This window comes from Loxodonta africana, chromosome 12, assembly GCF_030014295.1.
Source record: "Loxodonta africana isolate mLoxAfr1 chromosome 12, mLoxAfr1.hap2, whole genome shotgun sequence".
NCBI lineage: Eukaryota > Metazoa > Chordata > Mammalia > Proboscidea > Elephantidae > Loxodonta > Loxodonta africana.
The window spans coordinates 37,821,602-37,845,233 of NC_087353.1; the positions used below are offsets into that span (position 1 = coordinate 37,821,602).

At 38.1% G+C, this 23,632-nt stretch overlaps 1 protein-coding gene across 10 annotated transcripts in view; it reads right to left on the reverse strand.

The window, feature by feature from the left end:
* The window catches only part of ITSN2 (intersectin 2), a 219,539-nt gene that overhangs the window by 56,265 nt on the left and 139,642 nt on the right, over positions 1–23,632 (reverse strand). For 8 of the 10 annotated variants that reach the window (XR_010323559.1, XR_010323558.1, XM_064295093.1 and 5 more), the window contains 7 exons: positions 22,716–22,921; positions 20,543–20,607; positions 19,821–19,987; positions 17,073–17,118; positions 16,848–16,969; positions 14,523–14,619; positions 13,539–13,730 (listed from right to left, as the gene is read on the reverse strand). Coding sequence is in view for 8 of the 10 variants with exons in the window: in XM_064295093.1 (XP_064151163.1) it covers positions 13,539–13,730; positions 14,523–14,619; positions 16,848–16,969; positions 17,073–17,118; positions 19,821–19,987; positions 20,543–20,607; positions 22,716–22,921 (895 nt within the window). In the remaining 2 variants the exon portion in view is untranslated. Of the gene's footprint in view, positions 1–2,015; positions 10,070–13,538; positions 13,731–14,522; positions 14,620–16,847; positions 16,970–17,072; positions 17,119–19,820; positions 19,988–20,542; positions 20,608–22,715; positions 22,922–23,632 lie in introns of those variants that run through there. The other 2 variants (XM_023550473.2, XM_064295094.1) reach the window with 2 other exon arrangements.

Here is a 23,632-nt window from a genome sequence, read left to right on the forward strand (position 1 = left end):
CATTGCTTGGTATACAGCAAATGCTTCATAAATGCTAGCTGGACATTGAGATCCCTTTCCCACTGAGTTCACTCCGACCCGTAGTGACCCTATAAGACAGAGCAGAACTGCCCCATAGGGTTTCCAAGGTTGTAATCTTTATGGAAGCACTGTCACATCTCTCTCCTGCAGAGCGGCTAGTAGGTTCAAACCACCAACCTTTCTGTTAGCAACTGAGTGCTTTAAACATTGCGCCACCAGGATTCTATGATCTTACAACTGGGGAAGATTAGGAATATAGCAGGCTAATCAGTAACACCAAGGAAAAATATAGGATACCCCTATTGCCCTAAGACCACTGTAATGATCAGTGTACTGGATATGAACAGGCACTCTGAGACAGTGCTTCGTAAACGCCTCTCATCTGCAAGGTGGGTATTACTCTCCTCATACAGAAGAGGCTAAGGATCAGGGGTGTGAGCTGGTAGAATCAGATGCAAAGCAACCTTCCCACCACACTCATCACTCTCTTTGAAAGACCAAGTGGTTCTGCCTTTTGACCATGGCATTAAAACATCTATCTTTAAGCATGTCTTTAGTAATTTGTTCTTGTTTAAAACAAAGTTTAAAAAGTGATTATGAAGACAAATAACCCAATCCAAAAATGGGCAAAGAACTTGAATAGACATTTCTCCAAAGAAGATATACAGATGGCCAACAAGCACAAAACAAGATTCTCACCATGATTAGCCATCAGGGAAATACAAATAAAAACTACAATGAGATGCCACTTCACACCCACTAGGGTGACTATAATAAAACAAACAAACAAGCAAACAAACAAACAGATGAGAAAGAGAACAGGTGTTGCAAAGGATGTGAAGAAATCAGAACCCTCACCTGTTGCTGATAGGAATGTAAACCGGTGCAGCCACTTTGGAGGACAGTTTGGCAGTTCCTCAAAAAGTTAAACACAGAATTACCTTTTGCCCCAGCAATTCCACTCTCGGGTATATAAAAAAAAAAACCACCAAAAATATCCACTGCTGCTGAGTCGATTCCGATTTACAGCAACCCTACAGACGGAGTAGAGCTGCCCCATAGGGTTTCCAATCTTTACAGAAGCAGACTGCCACATCTTTCTCCCGCAGAGCACCTGGTGGGTTTGAACTGCCAACCTTTTGGTTAGCAACCAGCACTTAAGCACTGTGCCACCAGGGCTCTGATCCTGGGTATATACCCAAGAAAATGAACACATGTGCCCAAACAAAAACTCAGACATGAATGTTTATCACAGCATTATTCCTAATAGCAAAAGGCAGAAACAACCCAAATGGCCCTCAACTGATGCACAGACACAATGTGCTATATTCATACAATGAAAATTATTTGGCCAAAGAAAAGAATAAAGTACTGATATGTGACACAACATGAATGCACCTTGAAAACATTATGCAAGTGAGATAAGCCAATTACAAAAGACCACATGATTCCTTTATATGAAATGTCCAGAATGTGCAAACATATGGAGGCAGAAAGTAGATTAGTGGTTGTCTAGGGCTGGGGATGGGTGGTGAGGGAGGGATGAAGGATAGGAGGGTGATAGCTAAACGGTACAGGATTTCTTTTTGAGATGATAAAAAGTGATTGTGGTGGTGGTTACACAACTTTGTGAATATACTAAAAAATACTGAACTGCACATTTTAAATGCCTCAGATAGTTTTCTGGGGCCTGAGCAAATTACGGCACCACAATATTATGTGCCAAAGTCAGGGTATTTGTGGCCAGTCATGTCCAGCTTTGCTTAAATGGGGGGGGGGGGGTGACTTGGATGGCATGTGAGTTATATCCTGACGGCCAACCTATCTGCTACAAAAAAAAAGTGATTATGCTCAGCTTTATCCTTCTGGATACTATCCTTACAGATTCTCATCCTTGTTCATTATATTTTACCTTTGTTAACAGTCCTCTCTTCCCCCTCCTGTGTGTCCTGTTCCATAGAGAAAATGCTGTGCAGTCTCTGATTTTTCTCTTCTTTTCACTGCTGAGAGTAATAGTTGTACTCCAGAATGTTGCTCGTTTTTACAAAAATGGTGGCAATATTAGAGCAGTAGTGTAGTGGTTAAAATACGGACCCTGGAGCCAGACCACTTGAGTTTGAACCCAGCTCTGCCACTTACTAGCTGCGTAACTTTGGACAAGTAACCTCTCTGTTTTAATTTCCGTATCTGTAAAAAGATAATAACGAAGTAATACATTCAAGGACCTTAGAACAGTATGTAGCACTCAATAAACTTTAGTTGTTATCGTCAAGAGTAAGTTACCCATTACTCTTGAGTAGTTGTCCCTTTTGAAGTTTTGGCATCAGCCTCTTAACTTTATGAAATATTTTTTACAGTCAAGGCCAAGCATTCAGGCTTTTACTACTACCTTTCTTAGAGGAGTCCCATTACTTCTCCACTGCCAAATTAATTCACAGGATTTTTTTCTTGTCTCCCATGTGTCTATCATGAAATGCTGAAGGAGCCACTATAATAGCCTGGACCACCTTTAGCAAAGTCACTCAACAGAAGATTCACACATTCACCATACGCACAAATACTTACAAGGTATCTTTTTACTACAGCCGAAGTATTTTGCACAGGACTGAGGAAGACAACAAAGTAAGCAGGACCACTTGGAAGGAAACTAAAGAAAGATGATAAATAACAAAGCAGAACAAGACGGATGAAGCAGCCCAAGTACAACGGGGATTCACAGGAAGAAGCCGTCACACCTGCTTTGAACCTAGAAAATGACTGTTCCCCAGGACAAGGCCCTCTCTGCTGCTCCATAAACCTCTTTGGGATTTCTTGCTATGGTGAAAAACACTGTAAGAAATTCTTAACCCAAAACATGGCCCACACCACTGACGCATAAACACTGTAGGAACCAGGGCCTTCACAAATGCTGTGGGCCAGCTCTTGGCCAGGACAGAGACCTCATGCCAGCCCTTGCCATCTCTTAGATTGCACCAGCTACTTTTCTGAGGCCTAAGCAGATTATGGCACCATAGTATCTTGTGCCAAAGGTAGCATATTTGCAGCCAGTCATGTCCAGCTTTGTGTCTCATCCTTACAATCCTCAACCCCAAAGGGCAGCACCTGCCATCTCTCCATCCTTATTTCTTCCCTTTATTGACCCCTTTCCCCAATTCTTTTCATTATAAACAGTCCCCTATATCCTCAACTTTTTAACTGCATGGTTTAAAATCAGGAAAGGTGTGCACCAAGGTTGTAACCTTTCACCATACTTATTCAATCTGTATGCTGAGCAAACAATCTGAGAAACTGGACTGTATGAAGCAGAACATGGCATCGGGGTTGCAGGAAGACTCATCAACAACCTGCGATATGCAGATGACACAACCTTGCTCGCTGAAAGTAAAGAAGGCTTGAAGCACTCACTCATGAATATCCAAGACCACAGCCTTCAGTGTGGTTACACCTCAATATAAAGAAAACAAAAATCCTCACAACTGGACCAATAAGTAACATTTTGATAAACGGAGAAAAGATTGAAGTTGTCAAGGATTTCATTTTACTTGGATCCACAATCAACGCCCACAGAAGTGGCAGTCAAGAAATAGAACAAAGTATTGCATTGGGAAAATCTGCTGCAGAAGACCTCTTTAAAATGTTCAAAAGCAAAGATGTCACATCGAGGACTAAGGTGTGCCTGACCCAAGCCATGGTATTTTCAATCACCTCATATGCATACAAAAGCTGGACAATGAATAAGGAAGACCGAAGGAGAACTGATACATTTGGATTATGGTGCTGGCGAAGAATATTGACTATACCGTAGACTGCCAGAAGAACGAACAAATCTGTCTTGGAAGAAGTACAGCCAGAATGCTCCTTAGCAGCGAGGATAGGGAGACTTGATCTCATATACTTTGGACATGTTATCAGGAGGGATCAGTCCTTGGGGAAGGATATCAGACTTGGTAGAGTGTCAGCAAAAAAGAAGACCCTCAATGAGATGGACTGACACAGTGGCTGCTAAAAGTGGGCTCAAACCCAGCAATGATTATGCGGATGGCATAGGACGAGGCAATGTTTCATTCTGTTGTGCACAGTGTCACTATGAAGTATAAACTGACTTTATGGCATCTAACAACAACATCCTCAACCTCTTCAGAGAGTATGACCTAGACTCGCTCCTGCTTTCCCCAGGAAGGCTACTCACTCCCCTCCCCTACCAACATGCCAAATATCAAGTGCCAGAGGGAAGGAGTTGGCATCCTTTTGGTTTCCCATTGACACTTTCAGGCCATTACTCTTCTACATTCATGTAAAAGAACATTTTTTTCCTGAGGCTGTTGCTGTTAATCCATACTACCCACCAACCCTTCATTGCTATTATCTTCCAACCATTATCTTCTACCAGTGTCCCCTTCCCTTCTTCAATGCAAACTCGAGACCCAGCTCATGGTGGTTTTGCTAACTTTTAACTCCTGCCCTAACCAATCAAAAATTATTTTATACGTCAATCCAATAATCAAGTTTAGCAATTCCTAGGGAATGCTCTGGAATTCCAGGGATCCTGCCCCCTATTCAGAAACTCTGGTGGCGTAGTGGTTAAGAGTTTGGCTGCTAACCAAAAGGCCGGCAGTTTGAATCCACTAGCCACTCCTTGAAACCCCATGGGGCAGTTCTACTCTGTCCTATAGGGTCACTGTGAGTTGGAATCAACTTGATGGCAATGGGTGTGGTTTGGTTTTTGGTTTGACCCCTACACAACAACCCTCAGGACCACATTGTGGAATCTTGTCATTAACCAATTCTCCATCTTTGACATCTTAAACTACAATATTATATTATTCTACTTTTTGACCACAAGATGCTTTCTCAAGACCTCATTTTATTATTAACTGTGTATGGGCCTGATTCCCTCTTTCAAGAATTCTTCTCATTATAGCCTCTATCCATCAGCTGGAGTAGGGACTCAAGTTGAGTCATTTATCATTTCTGGTCTACTCTCTTTGCTTCAATGACACAACAATCTCTTTATTCTCTTAGCCCCATCTGCTTCCTGTCTCCATAGATTTCTTTTACTATTCAAACCATAACTGCTGATATCCTCAGGGATCTGACTTTCCTACTCTACCTTCTCCCAAAGTAATCTCATCTGCTTTGTTTCAACAACTACCAATACCCATGTCATTCCACCTCCCCATGTACACCTGATAGCTTGATTAAATCGGACTACCTGCTGGACAATTCTATCTACATGCCCTATAGGTACATTGTAGTCAAAACTAAACTCATCTTCTTCCCCCAACTCCTATTCTCTACTGCGGCTGGTGGCACTGGTATACTATCCTGTCACCCAAGGCATACACCTGGGAATCAAATTGACTCTTCCACGTACCCTCACATTCCATCAATCCCCAACTCCTGCCAATTTCCCCTCGCAATTTTTAACTGTTTCATTTCTCTTTTTTTCCACCTTCGCTGCATAACAGAATCACCTGGGGAGCTTTGACAAATACCCTGACCACATTGAAGACCATTTCAATTAGGACAGAGACATCAATGATTTTTAAATCTTCCCAGGCAATTCCAATGCACATCTTCACTCTTCCTGGCTTTGCACTTCCACTCTAGCAATACTGAAATACTTTTAATCAATCATACCTGTCCCCAACCTAGACTGTTGCTTGTCTTATCACTCTCCACCATCCCCCACACCCCTATTTGGTCTATTCCGACTTATCACATGGACCTGGTAGTAGCCTCCTGCAAGAAGTCTTCTCTAATTTGCCCACTGATGGTTGAATTACGTACTCCTCTTCTGTTCTTCCTTGGTGCCCTGTAAATCTCTTAACACTTTGGCTAGCATGCTGTTTTATAAATCGATGTATGGGCCTCATCATCTCCCTTAGCAATATGCTACCTGGGGCCAGGACCGGCTGACTCTAACTCATTTTTGTATCCCCAGAATCTAGCGCTGTGATTGGCATTATGTAAATACACAATACCATGTTAATTGAATGACTTCCCAGAGCCAAGGAAAGGCTTTTTGGAAAGAGTTGTTTACCCACTTTGGAAAGAGGTCTGAATGAACAGGTTGGAGTTTGAACCATATTTTGATTACTTCATTTGATTTTGATTACCAATTTCATTACTTAAGAATAATATTCTGCTTAACTCTGGTGTCCCCAAGCATTCACTGCAGCTTCTGCTATATTCTTATTTTGTACTTACTCTACATTTGCAATAAGGGTGAATTTCTAGGCTCTTTCCATTTTTTTAAGAAGAAAGTTGGGTAAAAATTGTTAATAGTGTAATAGTCTAGTATTATCCTAGATTACATTTTTCTTTAGTTTTGTGAGCAATAACATATTACAATCAAAACTTCTTTCATTTGTGAGATATATATGATTATCTTGGATCAAATTATCTCCATCTTAACCACTTGAAACTTTCTCTTGCTCTCTGTAATATAAAACAATTTGCTGGCCTATACCCAGAGACTACGATTAAGGAAAAATCAAAGACATTCAACCACAACTACATATAAAACCAAAAACTCATTGCCGTTGAGTCGATTCTGACTCATAGTGACCCTACAGGACAGGGTAAAAGTTCCCCACGGGGTTTACGAGGCTGTAAATCATTACAGAAGCAGACTGTCACATCATTCCTTCCCAGAGCTGCCAACCTTTCAGTTGGCAGCTGAATGCTTAACCACTGTGCCACCAGGGCTCCTCTGCTACACATACACAATTAAAAATGTTTTAAAGGATGCTTCAAAAGAAATACACAATACAAATAATGTAGTTTTGTGTCCTTTTAATAAACATACTTGCATAGTTATATTACAATTTTGTAAAAATAAAAACAAATTACCTCATGCCAAGCGTGCCCAGCATTTGCACAATCTCAGTACTTTGATAACTAGTTTTCAAGACACACAAAATAAAATTTTAAGGCAAAAAACAGCACTTTGCAACAATTTAATAATTTATTACATTACAGTAGCATAGCAGCATCCAATAATGCCACTTTAGGCAAGAGTCTCTCAGCATTTCCATTATAGATCCTATTTACAAGAATTTGTAACTTGGTAAAATTCACTCTAAGAAAACTTGGCAAATAAAGCTTTGGACTGGAATTGGCAGCTTTCTCTACTTTTCCTCCTCCTGGTTTCTTTGTTTTATACTACCAGTCTTCATATTGTATTTTAAACATTAAAATAACACTTAAACATTTTTTTTAAATAGTTGTATTTTTTAAAATGACTTTTTAAGATAAAGCATTAGAGAAACTATACAACATATAGGGTTGATTTAATATTTCAAATTTTCTAAAAATCAGCTTTGGTTTTAGAACTAATTTTTTTCATTGCTGGAAAAACCCATCAGATTTAACCATGTACTTTAAAAAGAACTATACATATATGGCAATTTTTAAATAGGTATTTTGGTTCTTTACCTCTTACAGGGTTAAGATTTAATCAGCTGTGCTCCCATTTTAAAATTCTGTGTTCCTGATGTACTCATTCACGCTAATGTGGCTGCCTAAGCAAACTTAAAGCTGTCTCTCATACTGAATGAGAAAAGAACAAGTATGTGGCTTCAATATGAGGTACTGCAAAGGACTGCATGCACTTTTACGAAGGACTTAGGTTACTTTATGTCGTACAATTTCCTTTATTTTTAGCTTTCTCTCAAATATATGACATAATACCTACACGAAGGGTGGTAGGTATTTCAGTACACACAGTAAATCTATTTTCCAGATTGACATTCAGCATAAATATGCTGGTAGGTGATTTAATCCATAGATACCTGATTAACATAGTATGTCCAAATTGATTACAGATGCCAAACTCTACCTGAATGTCATTCCGAATAATCTATATCTATCAGTGTAAAAGTGAAACGATTTCAGCTATAAAAGTACCTTTGAAATAATCAGTGTATTAGGTAAGTCCACATTCAAAATTAAAAGAAAAAAGGTTATATCAAACCATGTGGCTAATTAACAGTGTTCTGATGTCTAATCTCAGGGTTTAAAATGGATTTAAAGTAACTGCCGTTAATCTGAACTAGAGGGTGCAAAAGCAGAAAGTTCAGAACATATGAGGCAAGATTGGGTAATTGCACAATTTGGAAGAGTCAGTTGAATTCACAAGGACCCAATTTAGCACTGTCTCCTTCAGTGACTGCAGGCAAATCTGTTATTCCACTGTAAAATGGTATTATTGCTCTCCTACTAACGTCATCTTTTATAAATGACGCCAAGTGCCATAAATTGAGGCGGTCCAATGACTAGAAATCTCCACCCAAGGGAGTACACATCCGTCCCAATGATGTGAAGTGCTTTTGCAACACAGACATTTGAACTTTGTGATGTTTTAACTAAACTGTTGATTCTTTCTCAAGTGTCATGAAGTTACGATTTAGGCAAAGTATGGCTGAAGTAACAATCCATTCATAATGTGTAGGCACATTAACATAAATATTGCACAAAATATGCCTCTAACTTAAAGTTGGAGGCATAAAAACATATTTCACTCTTCTTAAAGAAGTCTGTGAGGAAATAAGACTGATTGTATGTACACTTTTCCTGATAATACTTTGACATTCATGAACAGTAGATTGCACTGCAGTTTGTAAACATTTTAAATTGCATAAACTTCTCTTATTTTCAAATAAAGTTTAATACTGTCCACTAAAACTCCTTTTTGTTTCAGCTAAGTACACTCATATTTATTCATTTATAATAATGTGTACTACATCTTTAATGTGTTTTCCATTCAAGAAAATGAAGTAAAATCCTATGTCAAAGTTGCCAATGTAGTTGAAGAACAGGTATCAGCCAGAGAACTCTGGATGATAAAATCAATCTTGCAGCCTAAAGAGTCTTCGTGGACAGAGTGGAATGCCCACTTTCACAGCATTTTCCTCGCTGCAAATGCATTCTTGACTAGAGTCTGTATGCCTGCTTCAGGGGGACTTAAACTCTTCAAGAATTCCTTTTGATTTCTACTAAATACATTAAGAAGAATGTCAAGCAATGTCCTTTGTTACCTGGGACATATAGTCACCTGATGAGAATATAAAATAGGTAACATGAATTCTGACTTTAAGCTGTATTATACACTGTTCTGTCTAAGCTAAGGAAGCTTTCACACCTCACCACCAACCGTGGGAGCCTTTCATTCCACAAAATATCAGCCAGTTTTGGTCGTCAGTGAAGAATTAGCATGTGACAGCTGCTGCCCAGAATGCAGTCTCTTCGTTAGTCCAGAGCACTGAGACCCTCGGGGAGGCAGCACAGCACAGGCACACTCTCGGACAGTCCAAAGAGACTGAACTGCCCACTCTGACACACACGTGCCAGGGCAGGTCACTTTCCTCTTCTGTGAGATAAGAAAAGCTCCCAAAACATGTTGGTGCTCTTGACCCCCAAACCACAGAAAATAGAGAAAAGGTTATTTCTAGTTCTTGCCCTTGAAACAAATCTAAATATTGGCACTCACAGTGGCTTATTAGAAAGTAATAAACAGCATGTATTTGGGGTAAATCATGTATGGAGCCAATTAAGAGTTCACTGTGATTAGGATTAGATCAAACATAATAGCAAAACATGAGCAAATTTCATCTGAATTCTGTAATGAATATACACGTTGCAATAACGTTAGAAAAGCACAGCGGCCCATTCCAAACCAGCAAGCATAGCTTGTGCAAATAGTGGGTCTTTGTGTGTTTGAACTCCCACCATGTAAGGGCAAACTCAATACGCATGCTAATGACCTACAATTACCAAATAAAAAGGAGAAAAATGCTAAAGGGCGCCAGAGCGAACAGCAGGGAAAGCCACACAAAGACCCACTATCCTTTAACTTGTTACAAGTAAATTTTCACTGTAAACTAGAAACACAAAGAAATAATCACAAGTGGCTCTAACATCCGACGGAAGTAAACGAATTGTGTAGGAGATATTGGGTCAGGGCTGCCTGCCCTGCCTCCACGCTAGAGTCAAACTTGGATAGTGGGTCTCTGGGGTGCTTTCACACTGGAAGACAACATGGGTCCTAAAAAAAGAAAAATGAGGAATAAAATGAACATAATGTAAATTAAGTAGATGAAAAAAAAACCTGACTAGTAATAACATGCAATAAGGAATTACTAAAGGCAAGAAAGCAACACCAACTAAACAAATTGGTCTGCTGAAATTCTCAACCTTTAAAAATTGTTCTAATTATATAATGAAATGAATATTTAGAGGGCCCAAGAACCACAAATGATAATTTAAAATTTAACCAGCTTCACTGACTCATACAAAGATTACCAACAGCTGATTCATTTCTAAAGCTCTAGTTGGTACAACAAAATATCTCAGCTCAATTCCCAACTTTGAGGATTAAGCATTTTCTGAACCAAAGCCTCTGTTAAAGTTATAGGTTCATATAAAGTTAATCTGAGTGAATTTCATAGCTGCCAATACAATTAACTCTATTCTTCAACTTTTTCATTCTCGTTGAAAGCAATTATGACTCTTCAATTTTTGATGAGTAAATACTTCAAGTAAACAAAATCGGTACTCCTTGCTCTCCCAGGTGATTTAAATAATTGCTTTATATAAACAATTAACTTTCTCAGAGAAACCTATTTGACAATTGTTCTCAGAATCATAGAATTGAGAGATCTTTTATTCTAGGATGGATGACAAATCTTTGGTCATTATTTAGGCAAAGCAATACTCAGTTTTCAGATATGATCAAACCAATTAAACACACATACACACACACACCCCAGCAAAAAACAAGGTCATAAGTATGTTTTTGGTAATAGTTTTATAACAAAGAGAAGTTTGAAACTACTCCTATTTTGAAATAACCTCTTGAACATTCTATTTCTTCAGTGTGCAATATGTAAAACAATCTTGCAAAAAACTGGTTATTTCTTTCCCACTACCCTCCGGCCCCCATCTCAACACGTGCCTTTCCGACAAACTGTTAAAATTTATCCTTCAGGCTTCCATTCAAATACCCTCTGTGAAGTCTTCCCCAACAGGCCCTTCTTTTCCCAGTTGGACTTGGGGGCTCTTTCCCCAATATGTATTTGTCTACCTCCACTGTAACAACTGTATTTATCTGAATATCTGTTCCCTCCTGGACTCCAAAGCTACTTCAGAGCAGAGGCTGTCTTTTTATCTTTGCATTCTTAATACTCAGTACTAAGTACACAGTAGACACTCAAAGAATACTTACCAAACGAATAAATTTCTTAATGGTGGCAGAAACGTTAACATAAAATCCAAAATACTATAGAAGGTAAAATCTGAAGTATGTGGGGAACTTTGTTGCTTTAAAATCATTGTGTGGGTCAGTAATGACCCAAAGACTGCTTTCCCTTTTCTATTTATTTCTAAGTTTCAATACTGCCATTTCCTTGTTTTACTTCAGGAATGGCTTGAAATTGGCTGGTCTTCCTATCAGAGCTGTGCTATCCAATATGACAGCCACTGGCTACAGTGGCTATTTATATTTAAATGAATTAAAATTAAACATAATTCAAAACTGAGTTTCTCAGTCACATTAGTCACCCTTCAAGGGCTCAAAAGCTACATGTGGTTAGTGAAGATACAGACCATATCCCTCACTGCAGAAAGTTCTATTGGATAGCTGTTTAGTGTGGGTACCTCATCTAGGAGGACGACTGAGGCTCCCTGCCAGTTCTACCCACACTAAAATGGCAGATAAAGCATTCTTTGTCCAAAAGTAACTTCCATGGCAAATGTATCTTGGGGTAACTACTGTAATTCATGTTTACATTTTCTGTAACATCTATGTATCAAACGTTTATTGATAACCTACTATGTTATTTCTTTTAAAAATAAAAAGATATCACTCAATTACCTTTATGAGTAGGTTACTTTCCTAGGAGGCTTTTACTGTCTTGAAGGGGATTTCTCTAGAATAGTGACTTTTAAATTATCCCCAGAGGGGAACTTGAAAGGACTGTCATAGAAGAAGCAAAGAAAAGGAAGGGAAGCCCTCAGAGCATGGTCCTTGCTGTCCTTCCCTTTAGAACACCTTTCATCTATTCTTTATAAAATTCCTTATTATTCAAGACTTAATCGGAAAAAAGTATTCTACCATTGGAAAACAAGACAGAAAACAACAAAACATCTGAAAACCATCATTTTAGATCATTAAAAAAACAAAAACAAAAACCCGTTGCCGTCAAGTCGATTCCGACTCATAGCAACCCCGTAGGACAAGAGTAGAACTGCCGCACAGGGTTTCCGAGGAGTGGCTGGTGGATTCAAACTGCCAACCCCTTGGCTAGCAGTCAAGCTCGTAACTAACCACTGGGCAGCCAGGCCTCCGATTTGGGATCATAGAAGCTATAAAAGCCAAGTGTACGGACACCCTGGAATGGCTCCAGGGATCATAAGTTGAAGATCCTCCTGACCTGGCAGGTCTGAAAAGCATCTTCTCTCAGCTCCAAGAAAGGGGTGTTAGGTATTTGTAAGCAATCACATGCACTGGCCAGCACTGTAAACTGCCAAACCATCAGCAGAACTTAAAAATAGCCATTCATTCATTAGGCAACCAAGTTGTTAGCATTTTTCTTACCACCTCTCTTGGAACCCAGAGACATTTTTGGGAATGTTAAAATCATGAAATACTAACTCCTCCCACCTTCAAAATGAGACATTTAGTTTTTTTATCTTAAGGGAAATTTTCTCCCCAGGATCAGAATCAGCTTTATAATCTCTAAATCTAAATCAAGTTTATAAATTTAAAAAGTGAAAAGAATCTCCAACCACTGTTTATTCTCTAATTTATTATTAATGCTGTGTTTACTATTAAATATAAGAAAGGCTAGGTAACAGCCAAGAGAGAATTTTATATAATACTAAATTTCACTCTTGGAGGCCTGGACCCTTGTTCTAAAACTGGTGAATGAGATCTTGATTTGGACACTTCCTGTTGCATGAGATGGTTAACTAAAAATCATCTAGTGAAAGTTACAAAAACAGCAGTTTTAAACAGGTTATTTAATTTTATCCTACTCCAGACGACATGTAAATATGCAGGAGATGAATGAGAAGGTTGCAAAATTAAAGGTATTTTATACTAATAGGATTAAAAAAAATTGTGTGTGTGTAGGTGTGTGAATAGGGTAATTACTAGCTATTTTTTATTAAGCTGAAAAAGACACTAGATGCTGAAAGACGGTGATGATATAGGGGGGTTGCAGTGTGGATTACTGTCAGAGCAAAAACTAACCCATAGGAGAAATTATACATATTTTTTAGATGAAGTTTAATAGTAAGGTCTGAAGCTAGGGAAAAGTATTTAAAATAAAGGTGTATAACTTCAGGTCTTGTAAAGTTTCATTTTGTATTTTCTAACTTTAAACATTAATACACATTTGCTATGAACTATTGTGAACTAAGTTTAAGATCTGATCCAGAATAGTAATAAACACAGTGCTGAGTATTCAAGCTTTTCACGCTAGTTGAGATGTAAATAATTTGAAGGTACTCACACTGTTGACTTGGATCTGAGTCTGTTGTCATCTTAACATAGTTTGAAGGAAAGAGACCAGTCACTCCACTGATTTCCCCTTGCCACCAGTCAGGATCATCTTTGTTCAAAACGTTAATAAGTTGCCCCTTGGAGAAATTTAGCTCATCTTCATTATTTGCCACATAGTCATACATAGCGATCACTTGACATACTACCAGAAAAAAAAAAAAACACACATACACAAAATAAAAAATTAAATTAATTATTCCTACAAGGATCAAATTTTAAATCTCCCCCTAGGGTTTAAATTATATTTTAATAATAAATATTAAAATTAGGCTAAAATTTCCCTTCTGAGCTGCTTTTCCTTTCTCCTTTCCCTATTCCTTGTTTTACAAAAACAAGAATTTCCCAACTACAGCTAAGAACCAAAGAACTGCTTCACTTTTCCTAAGTATGATGGTACAGCAATTTTACTTTGAAAAATTTCAAGAAGCGAAGTGGTTCAAGTATCAAGGAACAATTGGCTGTTTTCCACAAAGAACTTTTCAGAAAGGAAGTTCTTGGTGGTACACTACTTTTAGGAAGAGGTAAGGAAGAGACTTTTAATATTTTCCAAAGAGCTTAGTTAATATAAAAAGAGTTTTTGTTTTTGTTTTTAAATTGTGCTCTGATGAAGGTTTACAGAGCAAATTAGTTTTAATTAGTAATTAATACATATATTGTTTTGTGACATTGGTTGCCAACCCGGTGATGTGTCAACACTCTCTCCTTCTTGACCTTGGGTTTCCCATTTCCATCTGTCCAGCTTTCCTGTCCCCTCCTGCCTTCTTGTCCTTCCCCCTGGGCTGGCGTGCCCATTTAGTCTTGCATGTATGGTTTGAGCTACGCGTATTACGGTTTGTTTTATCAGCCTGTCTAATCTTTGGGTGAAGGGTGAGAAGTGGTTGAGTTTTAAACAGAACTGCTCAAAGATGAAATACAAGTTAACCCACTTCCATACCAGGATGAAAAGCAGGTGTAGTTCTTTCATTACTTGGTCCCAAAAGTTTAACATGGCTGGCAGGAAACCATCCCTTCTGTCGCTTTTTTCCTCTGGCCTAGAAAAGTAGCAAAAGGAATACACGATGGAAAGGTGAGATGAAAAATAATTATGAAGGCATAAGAACCAATTATTGAGACCTAACTTCAAAGTTAGGAAAACCCTGGCCAACAATTTGAAGACTCCTTACAAGATGCACCTCAAAGTGCTGCTAAAAAGCTGCTGAAGGCATCTATTTGGAGGCCTTATAGGCTCAGGGTTCTCTGAATACTTCACACAAATAACCTAAAAAGACCTGTCTAAAGTTTGCTGGATAAGCTCAATCAACCATTAAGATGGTACAGCCCAATTGTAAATACATTTTGGGGCTTTGTTAAAATTAATGAGGTAGTCATAAATAAAAATTTTGGGGAGCCATGTTTGCAACTTAGTTGGGTAAACCTTCAAAGCAAATCATAAAGTGGAATTTTGGAGTTAAGATGATGTTGAGACCCCCCCCCCAGCACACTGTTTTTTAAAAACCCTAAGATTCTGATTTATAAGAATGAAGCTGTATTTGTTTTGCATTACAATTACATTACTGACATTATGTAAAAACACAGCTACTCTTTGTTGTTGTTGTTGTTAGGTGCCATCGAGTTGGTTCCGACTCATAGCGACCCTGTGCACAACAGAACGAAACACTGCCCCGTCCTGCACCATCCTCACAATCGTTATTATGCTTGAGCTCACTGTTACAGCCACCATGTCAATCCACCTTGCTGAGGGTCTTCCTCTTTTCCATGGACCACTGTACTCTGCCAAGCATGATGTCCTTCTCCAGGGACTGATACCTCCTGACAACATGTCCAAAGTATGTAAGACGCAGTCTCGCCAGCCTTGCCTCTAAGGAGCATTCTGGCCGCACTTCTTCCAAGACAGATTTGTTCGTTCTTTTGGCAGTCCATGGTATATTCAATATTCTTCGCTAGCACCACAATTCAAAGGCGTCAACTCTTCTTCAGTCTTCCTTATTCATTGTCCAGCTTTCACATGCATATGATGTGATTGAAAATACCGTGGCTTGGGTCAGGTGCACCTTAGTCCTCAGAGTGACATCTTTGCTCTTCAACACTTTGAAGAGGTCCTTTGCAGCAGATTTGCCCAATGCAATGCATCTTTTGATTTCTTGACTGCTGCTTCCATGGCTGTTGATTGTGGATCCAAGTAAAATGAAATCCTTGACAACCTCAATCTTTTCTCCGTTTATCATGATGTTGCTCATTGGTCCAGTTGTGAGGACTTTTGTTTTCTTTATGTTGGGGTGTAATCCATACTGAAGGCTGTGATCTTTGATCTTCCTTAGTAAGTGCTTCAAGTCCTCTTCACTTTCAGCAAGCAAGGTTGTGTCATCTGCATAACGCAGGTTGTTAATGAGTCTTCCTCCAATCCTGATGCCCCGTTCTTCTTCACATAGTCCAGCTTCTCTTATTATTTGTTCAGCATACAGATTAAACAGGTATGGTGAAAGAATACAACCCTGACGCACACCTTTCCTGACTTTAAACCAATCAGCTACTCTACCTCTCATCATCTTTTGGCCCTCAAATGCTTTTTAGACTTAGCTAATAAGGAAATTTTAGGAGGGAGGAACCCTCTTCCTGGATGAAAACCTACGCAACAACTTTCTCTGTTAACATTTTAGGGGAAATGAACTGGCCACCACATCTGTGTTTGTACCCCTTTCTTTGCACTGCTGTTTCAAAAACCTAACACCATAAGGGGCAGTCTAATGGGCAGTATTTTCTCAGCACACAGCCTAGAGGCTATACTGCAGGCCTGGGGCTACCCCAGGCAAAGAGAATGCTTTCCTTTACGAAGGTAACCTGTGGTTTATTAAATAAATTGTGTCTTTAGAGAAAATTATTCTTTAAATTGTTACTGATAACATTAACTCAAATGTTGAACAGGAAAAGACTAGAGGAAAACATACACTAAAATGGTAATACTGCTTACCTCTAGGTGGTATGGCCATCCAAAACAAAAACCAGACCCACTGCCGTCAAGTCGATTCTGACTTAAAGCGTCCCTACAGGACAGAGCAGAACTGCCCCAGAGAGTTTCCAAAGAGTGCCTGGTGGATTCTAACTCCTGACCCTTTGGTTGGCAGCCACAGCACTTAACCACTACCAGGGTTTCCAGTATGGTTATAGGCAATTTACAATTTTTATTAATTTTATTATTTTTTAAATGAGTACATATTACTTTCATAGTAAAACTGATAAATGCTATTTAAAGATTCATTACCTGTAACTCCCCCTGCCACCATCCACTTGCATTTTTCTTTAGAATTAATATTAACTGGCCTGGTGCAAGGCTAAGTTGTTCAGAACCAGAAGCCACATATGCTGAAGTTACCTGAGCAATCTCTGAAAAGAAGAAAATTATGAAGAAAAGCAAGAGATTGTGAATTTAAGACTATATATAAAAAGCAAATATTTTAACATTTTTTCAGATCATTGTTATACATACCAGGTTTTTTGTTTAACGTTCCAGATTTGCTAGCACTCCCAAAACTCTAAAAGGAAAAAATACCATATTGTTCTATCATTTTTGCAACAATTCAGATGTAAAAGTATAAAGGTTATTAGGAACTAGATTTCTAATTCTCCTGATTTTTATTTCTTTAAATAAAGATCAAAATGACAATTAGCCTCATAGTAACCAAAGAGGTTATGAATTTAACAATTAGGAGATCAGTCTACTAACAGAATACACTATGTACAAGTAGCTGATGGCGGCATCGATGGCTCAACAGGAATAGCTCATTTTCTGAATCTTTTCTGCATATAAAACATCCAGGCCTAATATACCCATTCAGCAGTCAGGATCAGCACCCATGATATATAACATGTGTGTCCTAAATATGTTATGGCATGATGTGAGTTTTGCCTTTCTCTAAGGGACCCTGACTGGTCTACTGCCCCTGCTTCCTAGGAGGTGATGTCTTTTTTTTTTTTTAAACCATGTTCCCTCCCAAACTGACTGAACCTGACCTGTAGTTTGCAGGTATCCTTGAGACCCTTTCAGGGAGTCCATGAAATAAAGGCTATTAAGCTGTTATTTGCCTCTTTCACTGTGCTGAAATTTACAATGGTGGGTAGAATTGCTGGTGCCTTAGCATGGAGGCCTGGTAGCACAATGGTTAAAAGCTTTGGCTGCTAACCAAAAAGTCAGCAGTTCTAGTCCACCAGATGCTCCTTGGAAACCCTACGGGGCAGTTCCACTCTATCCTATAAGGTCGCTATGAGTCGGAATCGACTTGATGGCAATGGGTTTTAGCATGAGTCATGGAAGTGACACCAAATTATACTAGGAGTCACAGTATTCATCACCACCATGCACTCACAACAAAAAAGCCACTTTCACTTAAGAATGTCCTTGATCAAGCAGTAAAAATTTTATTATATTTTCATCCTCAAGAACACATCTTTTTAAAAATTTGACTAAATGGAAGTATTTATGAAGCAATTTCTGTTGCATATTGAAGAACAATGTTTGGCTCGAGAAAAACTACTTGTGTGATTAAGTTGCAAGGTGAACTAGGTTTTTTTTTCAGGGAACAACATTTTTACTTGAAAGAATGACTTACAGACTATTCAGACTTGGGACGTGGCAGACATTTTCTCAAAAATGAATGAAGTAGTCTGTCACTTCAAGGAAAACAGCTAACAGCATTTGTTATCAGTGATAAAATTCGAGCTTTCCAGTGAAAATTCAAACTTAAGAAAATTTGTGTCCACTACCATGAGCTTGGAAACCCTGGTGGCATAGTGGTTAAGTACTATGGCTGCTAACCAAAGGGTCGGCAGTTCGAATCTGCCAAGCGCTCCTTGGAAACTCTATGGGGCAGTTCTACTATGTCCTATAGGGTCGCTATGAGTCAGAATCGACTCGACGGCACTGGGTACAATGAGCTTGACAGCTTCTTGGTACTAACGACTATTCTGATGAGATCAGTGGTGATACTGACAAATGTGATTTTTCAATAATGTATAATGAAATGTGTTGACACGTGCAATATCTATATAATTCAACAATTCAATATTTTTTAAATCACAAATGAATGATCTTATCACACCCTAATGGGTAAAAGATTCTTTTAATGTGCAAAATAGGCCAGTAAATTTTAAAGTAACTATGAAAAGTTCATGGATATGGCTTCAGATTCCATGTTGCAACTCATCTGTAACAATCTATCACTTGTCAAGTTTTGGTGCAGTAAAATCAAAGCAGAATATCCACAGATATCTGAAATGTTACTAATATTCTTCTCTATTTTCTCCCATGTGTGTGAGATCAAATTTTTTTCATGTACTTTAACCAAAACAATATATTGGAAAAAAATGAATGCAGAAACAGATGTGAGAATATAGCTGTCATCAATTAAACCTGACACTGCAAAAATATAGAACAATGACATTCTTCTCACTAAACTTTCTTTTTTGGGGGAAAATAATACATTTTCAGTTGTTTTTCATAAAAAGTCAGTTACTTATGTAACCACATGATGGTTTTAATGTTACTTTGAAATGAATTAATAAATACTTAAACAATTTCATAGTTTTAATTTCTAATATGATAAATATCACTAGATATAACCCATATTCTCTGAGGTCATCAATAGTTTTTAAGATTGTAATGAGTTCCTGAAATAAAAAACTGCACTACACCACACTGGTGGTGAGGTAAAAAGAAGCAGGAACTCAAGAGCATAAGGTGAGTCCCATGAATGTCAGAGCCTATTGTGAAGGTTTACAAGCTCCTTCAAGGTGGTTCTTTGTCAGCCTTGCTAGATCTAGAGCCATGCCCTAGCTTCAGTTATCATGACCCAGCCCTGACTCTTGTTCTTAGAATTTCATGAAATCCTCTCCCACTTATTTCTCTATAACTGGATTCTAGTAAGCCCTTTTTTTACTGGAACTACCTTCAGTACTAAGGAGTCCTGGTAGCACTTGGCTGCTAATCAAAAGGTCAGTGGTTCCAACCCACCAGCTGTTCCATGAGAGAAAGATGTGGCAGTCTGCTTCTGTAAAGATTACAGCATTAGAAATCCTATGGGGCAGTTCTGCTCAGAATTGACTCTATTGCAATGCGTTTGGTCTACCTTGAGAAGTTTATTTGTAACCAAAGGAGCTGGAGAAAAACCACACACTCTGTTGTAAGTATAAATCTTAACACGAATGGAAAGGTTTTTTTTCTATATCAAAATAACTCTACCTCTTGATCTTTTGCCTTAACATAATTTGATGGAAAAATTCCAGTTCTGTCTCCAATACTTCCTGCCCACCATTCTCCATCCTTCTGGGTCACCAATATTTCTTCACCTTCGGTGAAAGTCAAATCTCCAGGCTCTACACTTGAATATGAATAAAGTGCAATATACTCTGTAGGGAACAAACCAAAGAAACTAATTTTGGTTGTAAGATTACAGAAGTGAAAAAAAAAATTACATTAAGAGCAAATTGACAAAATCACAACAATTTATCAATCAAACGTCCTAAAGGGGTATATAGAAAAAGTTTCTTTGTAATATTTATGATAAAGTGTACCCTGATTTCAAATCCTACTTAGTGATCTATATGGCATACTGTAATTAAGACATAATTTTTAAATAATTCAGTGCACTGAAGTTTCCTTATCTCTTAAGCATCTATAATCCAGACATATTATAACAGAAAAACAAAAACCTTCGTGCTATCTCCTTGCAACACTTTTTATCTATAATCTTATTTATTGAGCCAGTCTACAGTGAATTTTTATAGCCCTGGCTTTCTAAAAGTATATATTCAATATTCAAATGAAATAGACAGGGAACAGATTTTTCAAACCTCACTTTAAAAAACTGAAGACACAGAAGCAAGGAGAATAACAACTGTGTGAAGTGAGACAATCAGTAGCTCAGCTGATTTCCATCTAATTAAAAAATGCCAGAAGCTTACCTTCTCCACCTGTATAGGCTGCAGAGGTAGGTTTCTTATTTACAACTGCATACACAGCTTCTGGTCTGCCAAATAAACAAAAAATACAACAAAACAAAAAACATACAAAGAACAAGAAAGGTGATTTGATGTATGTAGACGGCAGTGGTTTTTTTTTGTTGGTTTTTTTTTTTTAAGCAGGTATTAGCAGTGTATTCTTCCAGGGCTTTCCAAAATTATTCTAAATATTGTTTCAGTACATAGACTGGAAGTTAATTTTTCGTACACAAACACTGCTGGACTAAAAACGGCCTAATCATAAACTTCTAAAATTTTAAATATATTAAAGTAATTTAACGTCATTTGTAAAGAGTATTTCAAATGTGCGGTATTTTGCCTTTCTTAAAAAAAAAAAAAAAAACCTTCCAATATCTCAGAGAGCCTCCAAGAGACATGAACACACCAGTAAATGGGTAGTCTTTTGGTTAAGCTCATATGGGGCTTGCCTTGCTTTAGAGAAAAACAAGTGCAATGTATCACATGTAGCCACCACCATCTGTCAGTGGAGGCTTGTGTGCGGCTATGATCCTGAACAGGTCTTAGCTGAGCTTCCCGACAAAGATGGACTAGGAAGAAAAGACTGGCAATCTACTTCCAAAAATCAGCCACTGCAAACCCCCTGTATCACAACAGTCTAATCCACAACCAATCATGGATTGGGCAGCATTTTTTCTGGGGAGCATGGGGATGCTATGTGTTGGGGTGACAGGACAGAAGCTAACAACATTAAAAAAAATAATAAAATAATTTAAAAAATTATCTCAGAATGTGTATAGCGTTAATTTCCATTTTTAACAAAGGAAATCATTTTCAAAAATCTGGAAGACTCTCATGTTTAAGAACTAAGTATCTGTGGGTTGTACCTGAGCAACCCAGACCTATGGGTAAATTATACAGTGAAATGGTTTTCAAGTAAGTAGAAGTGGAATCCTACTATAACGTGGGGCCACAAACAAATACCCTGCCTTGTTTAGTGTTAAATTCTCCATTACTTCAGGTTTTCAAGTTATCTGCCTTACCTGTTAGAAGAACTTTGGTAACTGAATGAAGAAGGAAATAAGTACTATAACACAGCTAAGAGAATGGAGAAGAAATGCCCTTAAGCCTTTTTAAAGCATTTAAACTTAATCTCTTTATGCCTAAATACCCTTTTCTGTAAAATGTCATGGAGGTTAAATAATTCCTACAGAAGGCCTAGCTTCAGTTATCACAGGGTCAGCTCGCAAATGCCCACTTTATATTCTTGTTACTGTCCTTACCCACTTCTAAATCTAAAATTCCATGTCAGTCTGAAAAGTTTCTGCATTTGAACTTAAAAATTTATACACAGAAATAGCATCAAAAAAAACTCTTGAAGATTATTTAATCTTTTAATTCAAATTCATTCAGTTAAGAAACTGAAGACCAACTAGGTTATTCTATACAGACTGGCAAAAATAGCTGAATCAGAACTCAAGCCTTCTGATTTCTAAAGACCAGTCCCTTTCCATTAAATCAGACTGCTTTTCTATTTAGATCAACTTCCCTACAAAACACAAGAGATGGCTATATTATAGCATTTATTGTATTGTATTAAAGATACCTGACACTACTACAGACTGGGAAATAAAGGCCAGGGAACTTAACCTATTCCTTTTTTGTTTTTTGTTCATTTGAAAATTCATTCATTCATTTGCTCCTCCCTCATTCATGACATAATTGAGCAGATACTATGTACTAAGCAGTATAGGAGGCATGGAAACACTACAAAACAAACTAGTAACACTAACAAAAAAAGACATGGACCTTGGCAAGGGATACGGGCAAGAAAGTAAGTAACTACAGCACAGTGTGCTGTGAGCAATAAGAGATGTGTGTTCAAGGAACCCTGGAGGCCCAGAGCTGGGAATGCCCCACTCCAGTGGAGGAGAGGCCCTCCGTAAAGATTTATGGAAATACTGACAATTTATAGTAAACAACAAGGGAGAATGCCTCCAAAGGAAATAAAAAATAACTTAACTAAGAAAGGAAAACATCAAAAAAATTTAAGTACTCTGACATTCAAACTCAAGCATACTATATATGAGTACTATGGCTGACTCATTAGTGGAAACACCAACACCCCCACCTCATGTAAATACCCAAAGATGCTTACTCTTCTCTCTTGACTTCACTCCCTGGGATGATCTTGACGTAAGATTTTGGAAACCACCCTCTTCCTCCATGTACCTCCCCAAACCACCAATTTTCTTGCTGCTCCAAGACAGTAATGATGTCATGTTTTGAGAAGTTCAAGTGGTTATCCTTCTTTGCAGTCCAGGAACAAAGGGCCTGTGCTTTTAAGTTTTCTACAACCTGTCCCTGTGAATAGAAAAACACACACACACACAAAAAAAGACAACAGTAACCATGATTTCTGTTTCCAAGTACATAACATATATGTTCAAAGAGCAGACCAGTTTGGTGTGATAATGACTTATTATCAAGGAGGCTTAAGATAACCTTATTCCACTAACCAACTTAAAATTGTATCTCAGACAACCATCTGAGTGGACTTCTGTTAAGTCAAAGACAGACTGGCCACTTACCACTCAAGGAAACATCTTGACATTAAACATTACTGTAATGAATGTAAATAGTGGGTACTCAAGCATTGTATTCATAAATCCATCAAGAAACAAATGGAAAAGGAAAGAGTTACTACAAATCTTTTTCTGTCCTTCAGCTCTTAACTGCAGCTGATGCAGTTTAATCCATCAGGATTGGAGATGGGGTTGCGCGTGGCCTGTCTCCAATTTCCTGCCTTTCATGTCTTCTTTGTATTCTCACTCACTCTTCTCTTTCCCTCTCCTCTCAGAGGAAAAGGTGTTTTTGTTCTGTTCATAAGGCTAACTTCTTCACCTGTGCAACATTTGGTTAAGTCCTCCTCTTGAATCTTTAACCTTTCTCCACTCTCTACTCTAAAGAAAGAATGATGTTAAATTTGCTTTCCAATTTCACTGCCCAACCCAATTTTAATTTGGTTTCTACACCCCTCATACTACTGAACCTCTTCTTGATAAGATCATTGAT